Here is a 9,671-nt window from a genome sequence, read left to right on the forward strand (position 1 = left end):
ACGTTGACCATTCAAATGAAGTACTTGTCACTTGGCTCCATCTGTCGTTTACAAAATCATGTTTTACCTGTCACTTTCAATCACATTTGAAATGTACCATAACCTCATCCTTCAAAGACTTTTGTATAAAAGGTAATTCTTCTGATTCTTCTTTTGTTTTTCTTTTTTCTCCCGAAAATTTACAATTAATTACAAATGCATGGTCAATCGAAATATTGGAAATAAGTTTTAAATGTAAAAGATTTTATGTGAAACTAATCAATATTGAGTGATATTTGGTAATTTCCAGGGGAACATGTCATCGGAATTCTCATGTACTACGCCGGAATGCGCCAAAAGAGCGCACATGCAATGTCCAACATGCCTGAAAATCGGAATACAGGGATCGTATTTTTGTGGCCAAGATTGTTTCAAATCCTATTGGAAAACACACAAAATTATTCACATGCTGGCGAGTGAGTTGTAACTATCAAATTATGTTAGTGCTTGCGATGTTTTGGGTTGATGCAATGTTTTGTTTTGTTTTGTTTTGTTTTATTGTATTGTGATTGAACAGAGGGACCGGGCGGAGGTGATGCAAAGGATGATGAATATCGACCATGGCCTTACTATTCGTTTACCGGTAAATTGAGACCGTATCCACAAACGCCAATGCGCAAAGTGCCTGAGAGTATCGGTCGCCCCGATTATGCTGACCATCCGAATGGTCGATCGCTGAGCGAAGAATCATTCCGTGGCAATACATCAATTAAAGTGTTGGACGATGAAGAGATTGAATCGATGCGCGTTTCATGTCGATTGGGCCGTGAAGTGCTTGATGAGGCAGCCAAGGCTATCGAAGTTGGCGTCACCACCGATGAAATTGATCGCATTGTACACGAAGCATGCATTGAACGTGATTGCTATCCATCGCCATTAAACTATTACAACTTCCCGAAATCATGTTGTACATCGGTCAATGAGGTTATTTGTCACGGTATTCCGGATGGCAGACCATTGGAGGTATTTTATTTGATCAACTCTATTTTGTATGAAAAATTTAAATTTGAGTTTTCGAACCTAAATTAATTCACATTTAAATTGAATTTCAGGATGGGGACATTTGTAATGTCGATGTGACGGTTTATCATCGGGATTTCCATGGTGATTTGAATGAAACGTTCTTCGTTGGCAATGTAGCGGAGAAGCACAAGAATTTAGTGAAAGTTACGTATGAAGCATTGCAAAAAGCCATTGCTATCGTTAAACCAGGTGAACGATACCGCGAAATTGGCAATGTCATCCAGAAGCATGTGCAAACGCATGGTTACAGTGTGGTCAAGGTAATTCAAAAGATGTTCGGAACTTTTCTCTGAAAATCCATAATGATCGTTTTTTTACCTTTCTTTTCTGAAGAGCTACTGTGGCCATGGAATCCATCGACTATTCCACACAGCACCGAATGTTCCACATTATGCTAGTGAGTTCCAAATGCAGTCGTTTATACTTTGACAGACATATATCATTCGCTTTTGGCACCAGCAAAAAAAAAAAGAATATGTTCTTCAAACTAATTCTATTGAAATTTACCAAGAAAAAGTGTTTTTATATCAATTTTCTCATTGAAACCAATTTCATCGAATTTTATCATAGAAAACAATGCGGTCGGTGTAATGAAAGCTGGAAATGTGTTCACCATTGAGCCAATGATATCGGAAGGTATGTGTTGATACTCCGAATATTCAACTCTTAGCAGGCTATTGAATGGTATGTTGTTTTTGTACAGGTACATGGCGCGACCGTCAATGGCCGGATAATTGGACGGCGGTCACACAGGTTGGGCTTCAATTCAACAATAAATTTTCAATCTTTTCCCCAAAAATCCATAATAATCGTTTTTTACCCATTTTTCTAGGACGGTCTATTTTCTGCCCAATTCGAACAAACACTTTTGGTTACAGAGACTGGCTGTGAAATCCTAACTAAACGTCTGACTAACGACGGCAACCCTTGGTTCATGGATAAATTATAATAACGTTAAAAGTTTTTTTTTTCGTAACCAAAATCAAACAAACAATTTTTCATTTACCACTTTTGAGTTTTGCAAATACCCATTTGCTTTTCTCTACTCTCAATTCAGTTTAATGGCCGAGCGAATGTAATGCATTTTCTTTTGATCAAGATCAATATTGAATATATTGAATAGCAGATTCTTTCCTGTAATTTTGAAAAAAGATTTTTTTCTTTCTGTTTAGAATTGAAATTAAAAATTTCATGAAATTCATTTCACTAACGCACGATTCGTTTTCTTTTTAATTTTAAAAATCTAATATAAAAAAATACATGAGCAGAATAATTTTATATATACATAAATGTATTTGGATTTTGGATTTCATTTTTAGCTACGAACAATTCCATCTCGTTGCCGATCGAATGACTGACGATTTTGTTCAATTTTTTTTTTTTGCATGAATAAATTTACAATCGAATTAAAATCCATTGCAAATTCAGGCATTTCTTATTGATTTCTATATCCTTTCGAATCGATGATTTTATTGATGAAGCTTGTTGCAAAAAGCATTGTTAACCGTTTTGTGTGACATCGGCTACAGCACATTTGAATAAGTTAGTAATAAGTTGGAAAGCACTTGCGAGATAACAAAAAAAAATGTCTCTTCTCAAACATCTGCAATTTAAAATCAATTGTATTCGATTATTTTATCGTCTAATAGTTGTATGTATCGATTGTGCTGCTATTGATTGGCTCTCTAGTTTCACCATCTAATGCCAATCGATCAACTGATTCCGTGTCATGCGAAAGATAGTCTTCACTGGCATCGGTCGTTGTGTCTTCTGGTTCAACTTCTTGCAAATATTGGCTGTCATTCCCGCGATAGTCTTCTATGCGTCTTGATGGTATAAAATCGGTTTTTGCTTTAGCTTCCGGCCGGTACAAGTCCGATCTTCTGACTTCGTTTTTCTGTTGATTGGATTGAGTTAAAATTGAAGAAAAAAACAAATAATCATTTTTAAATTTTCAAGCTATACCTTTTGATAGTCTTCATCTGGAACATAAATTCGGAGCGCCGTTTTGCCCGAAAATTGTTCGGCAAGTTTTTCCTGATGCTGTTGATGTGCTGTCTTTTTGCGACCATTTGTTACCTCTGCCGAACTGATACTCTCTTGGAGTTCTTCATTAGCTTTAGCGATTGTTAAATCGTTGAATTGCTGTCGTTGCCGATTTTCGATTTCAATTTGTGGATCTGGTTGTGGCTGTGGCTGTGGTTGTTGTTGTTGTTGTTGTTGTTGTTGTTGTTGTTGTTGATAAAATGTCGACGCAACAAATCGATTTTGTTCATCTGCATCGTGTTGGCCAATGTTCAGCAAGCTGTTCAATTCGGATTCAGTGAGCACCGGCTGGTGGTGTACGACGATGCCACTGCTGGTTGGTCGTTCGGCAACATAGCGTTGGAAGGTGGGTGAATTGTCAGTTTGTGGCAGTGATGCTGTGAAGTCTGTTCGCAATGGGATCGCATTTGAATGCGACTGTGATTGGGGATGTTGTGCTTCCTTATGCTGACTCTGTGCTGAGGATATCAATTGGCCAACACTCGCTACCGAGTTAACATCCTGTAGCAATGATTGCGCGGTGCCTGAAGTCAAATCGACCGGTGCTTGATTCAATGAGTCTAAGTAGGACGGTGCTGGTTTGAACAATTGCTCTCGATGCTGTTTGAGTAAATTATTCGATTGGGTAACCAAATATGTTGGATTGTACACCGACACTGGCATACTTTGGAGCATCGTTTGTTGTTGCAATAAGTGTTGTTGTAACTGTGGTTGACTTCCAATTGGTAGCGCATATGTATCGGGCAATTGTTGTTGTGGTATTTGATTGGCCAATTGAATTAATGGGGCTGCAACTGGAGCTGAGCTAGATTGTGCTTGTGGTTGTGGTTGTGGCTGTGGCTGTGGCTGTGGCTGTGTCTGTGGCTGCGGCTGTTGCTGTGGAATGAAACTGATTTCAATTGGCAAAGGACGAGAGGCAACACTGTTTGCTTGGTTGAACGAATCGAATGTCGGTGTGATTTTGTACGTTGGAATCGATTGAGCTGGATCGAGTCCATAGAATTTGGGTTTGCCGGTAAATGGATCCACTCGAATTGTGTGATCGCTTATTTGTTCGGTCACTTGATATTGCGGCACCTATGTGACATAACAAAGAAGAATATTTAGAAATTGAATTTAATTGTCTGTGTTTCTCAACTCACGGTCAACGGTCTAAATGTAATCTGATTGAATTGTGGATGTTTTTGTTCGAAAATTTGATTATCGACTGGCTCATGAATGTGTGTAAACTCGGGTTGTGTGGAATAAGCTAGATTTTTGTTCAAATTTGGCGCCGGCACAGTATGTATTGGAGTATATTTCGTATCATCGGTCAAACTAACCTTTTGCTTATTCTAAAAAGATAAAATGATGCGAATGAAGAAAAATATTTTTTTTTTAAAAAGAAATGGGGTTTCTCGTAAAAAATCAAAGAAAAATTCTACGAACCGGTTGATGGACAAGGTTATTGAATGGATTTTCGAAGATGTATTCGCCCGAATTTGGTGCACCTGGTGAACTTTGGAATCGATACCGAGGTGGTGTTGAAATAGTTGGTCTATAATACGATGGCGCTGCAATTGGCACCTTTTTCAATTGTGGATATTTCATGGGTCGCATCATAAATGCTGGCATTGCCGATGGGTATCGTTTCACAAGCATATTTGGTGGAATTCGTCCGGCTGACCGCAAGTGTTGGAAAATTTGGTTTCGCAACGATGGTGATTTATTAGCACCGTTCTGATAAGGTGGCCATTTGGAAAAGACAAGCGGGGTCTTCGTCACTGAATCACTAACCATTATCGATGAAGCGCCTATCGCTACCATTAAAACTAACTGAAAATGTCAATGGAAAGTGCATTGAATTAGACTGGAAATGAATTGTTTGCAAAATTAAACAAAAAAATCATTTTTATTGAACTGCAAAATAGAAAAAAGTGATGTAAATTATTTGCAAAATTAATCGAGATTACGATGTCATTGGATTTTTGTTGTTGTTGTTGTTTTCATTATTGTGGAAGCGATAAATCGGGCTTGTGTTCACGCTTAATCACGGCTACTACAATGGTATGCACAAGTTAGCCGAAAACTCAATAACGGCAGAGTTTCTGTTTGGATTTGTTTTTTTTTTTTTTAAATGGTGTCAGAATAAGTTCGGGATAGCGCGAACGCTAATCCCGGCTACCAAAAATATTACGCACGAGTTACGAACGTAAGCCGTAATCGCAGAGTTCATCTCTTTCGATAGTGCAATGAAAGAGACTCATTCCGGAGGATTCGCCTTAATGATCACGAATAACCTCTACGCCAGGTAAGTATGAGTAGGCATCGTCTCGACCGAGCATTTAACGACTACGCGCATACGTTGCGCTGGCGAACTATAAGCAGTCATGAAAGAAAAAAATCTTTTTCTACATACAAACTACTGCTGCTGCTATTGCTATTGCTGTTTCAGTGAGCTGTGCCTGTTCTGCTCTCTGTGTACGTATCTCACTAGTGCGTGCGTGCGTGCTTTCTTTCTATTCTATTTTCATAGTACATTCTCCTCATTGCAGTGTACAAATACACGCTCGGCCGTAGCATTTGAGTGGATAATATGACACAGACGAATAGCAAATATTAACGAACGTATCTTTTTTTTCGTTGCGGTTCTCATTATGTTCTGCTATTTTACTATTTGATTATTTTATTACATTATTATCTTCTACTGCATATTGGAACACTGTTATTTGATTCATGCATACAAGTAAATTAATGTTGTATCGAATTTGTAAGGCGGTTTTTGATTCGCATTCTACAGACACGCATCATTTCGATTCGACTTTCTTGAAATTGAAAGAAAATGGCTAACGGATTTCATTATTTTGGCTGGGATATGTTTACATATATGAAAATGCTTCGGGTTTGGTCTCTTAAAACGAATCTTAAATGGTGCATGAAGCAATCGCAGTGAAACAATGTATGGAATTGGATTTGATGTTTTCATTTTCGCTTGGCATGCAAACCGCTTACGCATTATTTATTCACTAACACGAACCAAATCAGAAAAAAAGTGACTCTTCTTTGAACGGCATTCTTTTTTCTTGTCTTAATTGGCATGCTTAATGATTTCCTTGCACAGCATACGTGTCACCATTCTGTTATCAAAGTCAATGTTAGCATTGCAAAACTATGAACTTGTCTATGAGTGTCATTAGATTGGATACGTTTTATTTTGCGTGCAAAACGGTAAACTCCATTAGGTAATCGACGGTGTTGTAGTCGATGCAGCCGCAAGGCGATGAATATGCAAATGTGAATGTATTAGCACCTCGGTTTCATGTTTTATTTTATGACCGCCCAAACGATGGAGAAACCATTAAGAAGCGACTAACTGTTTCAACAATTCTGATGCATTCGTTCGTTCGCTTGAAAGATGGCGAGTGTGAATTGGTTGCAATTATCTGTCAGAACATAACTACGCACAGAATTTCCCAGCATACAAAAAAAAAATTTGCGGCATTTTTCGCTTCAGGTATTTTTTGATGAACCGAGAAAACAGGCGATAAACATTTTGCCGATGGGAAATAAGATGCAGTTCCATTTTCTCTTCCCATCACTTACTGCGTTTTACTGCCAACCGTATGATTTGGTATTATGATGTGTGCAGGCGTGCATTTATGTGTCCGACAGAAGAGAGGAAAAAAAAGTGAAAAGACCACCAAAGTCTGAACGGGCCAAATATCGCATCTTAATGTCAACTTATCTAGCTCTTTCTTTCTCTATTGCTGTCCAAACACTTGAAAAAAAAAAAATTTATAGATCAACCATTTTCCCAATTTCGAAGGTACCCTGATTTCGCTTTTTAAAAATATGATTCAAACAATTTCTGATTTAATGATTCATTTTAATTTTCAATTTTTGCCTCTTCTGCTACTGCTTCTCTCTACTCTAGTGTTTGTTTGTGCGTTTCTTTAATTTTCATTTAATATAGACGAAACGGAATTTGCTGTGCATTCAATTAGCCGCTTCTTGTGCGCATTCGATATTCGTTTCTTTTATTTCTTTCTCTCTCTCCCTCTCTCTGTCTTACACACACTCTCGTTTCATTCAGCAAGAGAATTTGAAAGCTCTGGGCCGTTTAACATCCATTGGTGTAGCGGTATTGGTTAAGATAAGCTTTCAAGATGAATAAACATGTAGGTTATAAAAGAGACCCTAGCATTCGATATGATCGATATTAGTCTGCTGTCGAATCGTGATTACATGTTTATGCTCTTCTTTTCTCTCTCTCTCTCTCCCGCTTCTTTTTTTTACAACTAACAATCTGCGGAGCAGCAACCGCAGAAAGAAAATTCAAATTGACTTGCGAACATTTGAATGAATGTTTCTTTTTCTCTCTCTCTCTCTCTCTCTCTCTCTCTCTCTCTCTCTCTCTCTCTCTCTCTCTCTCTCTCTCTACCATTGTACTTGAAAAACAGCAAGTGCCTCAAGTGGAGTGAAATGAATGAAATGTCAACATTTTATTTCATGTTCCGCTAATAAAACGCTCGCTTTTTTTGCATGGTTCATAATAATGATGACTGGGAGGTTTTTCATTTGACCATTCAACAGTTGATGACGTTCTTTTTTCTGCTTCTGCTCGTGATCGTATATAAAAATAATGCGTTTTTTTCCGTAAAGACACTTGTTGCGGTGGAAAAATGCATATTTTTTGTCTGTTGGTCAGCAAAAAGAAAATTCGATACACGAAAACACAACAAAAATATTTTGGCCATTTTACTGAAAGTGAAATTTAAATCAGAGTTAAAGAGAAAAATTTTTCCTTTCCAACTCAATGAATATTTTTGTATGTTTTTTTGATCTCTCTCTCTCTCTCTCTCTCTCTCTCTCTCACTGAATATCACGAGATTCGTAAATTCATCATCTTTCCATCATTCGCGTTGGTTGAGATGAAAATTGTGCTGAACTGAAAGAGCGCAAAGATAGTCACAGTTCTAAACGTTTGTCTAATCTTTTTTTTGCACTTCGAACATGAAGTAAACCAGCGGAAACGTGCGTTTTCATTTCAATCACAGCAAGTATACCCCTCAATCGCATTAAATTGAGTAATTTACTGCGAAAATAAAAAGAAATATCGTCGAGAAATGTAATCGAATGCCCATTTAAAGTGAGAGAGATACATAGAGATAAAGAGAATGCCGTAACAAACCATTTGAGATGCCATTCGATCTATTGAAATTTTGCGTTGTGTATTGTTCAATGGATGTTATTGCTGCTGTTGCTGCATCTTCTTTTTTATCATACTTTACCTGTTTACCTACATAAAACGGTTTTCTATAAAAACGACTATCGCTCAGAATTGTTAACATAATTAGACAATTGCACGCAACGTGATCGGGTAAGCGGGCACACACGGCCTGACGATTCAGTGCCTCTGAACAACAGCACAATTAAATTCACGTAGCATCATTTCATTTTTATGTTCAAATTATTTCTTTCTTTTTTTTTTGTTTTCAACGAAACCAAATTCAAGTTCTAATCGACTGATTTTCGTTTTGTCAGAAGAAATCGAATGAACAATGAGTTCCTTTTATTCAGCAGGGAAATTAATTATCCGTCTGAACGAATGCGCGAGCGTGTGTATGTATGTGTATGATCATCTCGATGAATGAATTTTTCTCGTTGTTGTAAAAGTATGAAAAATGTTCCATTTCTTATTGCATTGATTCGAATCAATTATCATTTTTCTACGTGTATTTAATTTGCAGCATTGTTTTCATTTAATTTCAAATCAATTACGTCTGATTCACCCATTTGTATGAAGTAATTGAAACGGTTTTTATGCGTCGGCATAAATTGTACGGCGCATGTGTGTGTGTGTGTGTGAGAGAAGAAAAAACGGATGAATTTCAGTGACAGGTGATGAATTTCAGTTGTTCAACAAATTTTCATGCGACGATCGAGATCTAGAGAAATCGTTTGATATATTAAATTTTTAGGCTGAACAAAAATCACACACACACCCACATTTTGCGTAAAACGTGCTATTTTTACAAAATCGAGCAAAATGTGTTGTGTTTTTTTTTCCCGCTGTTGTTCATTTCCTTGAAGTCGAGTGATTCTGTCACGTCCGTTTCAATGAAATTTCTAATTGTTAATGCGTTGAATTTATTTATATGAATTAAAAAAAAAAAACACAAAATGCACGTGAAATTCGATTAAATTATTCATGTAGCAAACATACGAAAATGGTCATTTTTAAAGTAAAAGAGAAAACGGTAGCAATTGACCATTTAATGATATTCTGTGAATTAAAGGTTTCACTGCTGTTACTGCTACCGCTACACAGTTCCATTCAAACAAAAAAAATACAATAAAAAATTAAAATAAAAGTTAAAATACAAATCACTGGGTGCGCGCGTTTCAATTATATATTCAAGTTGCATATCGTTGGCATAGATTTATTTATTCGCATTTCAATTTCCGAGATTTCATAAACTGGATTTCGCCATTTCAGTGTTCTCGTTGGGTTTTTGTCACGATATTCTTGTTATGTGCTTTATTTTTCATTCTCTTTTTCTATATGGGGCAATTTTCACTAG

The 9,671-nt window shown here is 37.0% G+C and overlaps 2 protein-coding genes and 1 non-coding gene across 5 annotated transcripts; 1 reads left to right on the top strand and 2 right to left on the bottom strand.

Annotated features, from left to right (window-relative positions):
• Position 1: 1 nt before the first annotated feature.
• On the top strand, positions 2-2,485 carry LOC129575801 (methionine aminopeptidase 1). The gene is made up of 8 exons (XM_055459876.1): positions 2-132; positions 290-455; positions 557-1,002; positions 1,092-1,322; positions 1,396-1,459; positions 1,633-1,698; positions 1,766-1,815; positions 1,895-2,485. Exons 2-8 carry the CDS (start codon positions 296-298, stop codon positions 2,009-2,011), a joined length of 1,134 nt encoding a protein of 377 aa, XP_055315851.1. The 5' UTR covers positions 2-132; positions 290-295; the 3' UTR covers positions 2,012-2,485.
• LOC129575800 (mediator of RNA polymerase II transcription subunit 12) lies at positions 2,260-6,691 on the bottom strand. 3 transcript variants are annotated; one of them, XM_055459875.1, is made up of 5 exons: positions 5,289-6,691; positions 4,537-4,923; positions 4,251-4,442; positions 3,028-4,185; positions 2,260-2,959 (listed from the first exon to the last, which is right to left on the bottom strand). In XM_055459875.1, the coding sequence occupies exons 2-5, from the start codon at positions 4,912-4,914 to the stop codon at positions 2,705-2,707; spliced, it is 1,983 nt and encodes a 660-aa protein (XP_055315850.1). In that variant the 5' UTR covers positions 4,915-4,923; positions 5,289-6,691; the 3' UTR covers positions 2,260-2,704. The 3 variants fall into 3 exon arrangements, with proteins under 3 accessions (XP_055315850.1, XP_055315849.1, XP_055315848.1); XM_055459874.1 differs by having other exon boundaries at positions 5,132-6,691; XM_055459873.1 differs by having other exon boundaries at positions 5,061-6,691.
• LOC129575814 (U1 spliceosomal RNA) lies at positions 5,242-5,406 on the bottom strand. Its single transcript, XR_008688834.1, has one exon. It is a non-coding gene; the product is annotated as a U1 spliceosomal RNA (small nuclear RNA).
• Positions 6,692-9,671: the final 2,980 nt, after the last annotated feature.

Source organism: Sitodiplosis mosellana, unplaced genomic scaffold (assembly GCF_009176505.1).
Source record: "Sitodiplosis mosellana isolate CC-2019 unplaced genomic scaffold, AAFC_SMos_1.0 Smas_scaffold_6167, whole genome shotgun sequence".
Lineage (NCBI taxonomy): Eukaryota > Metazoa > Arthropoda > Insecta > Diptera > Cecidomyiidae > Sitodiplosis > Sitodiplosis mosellana.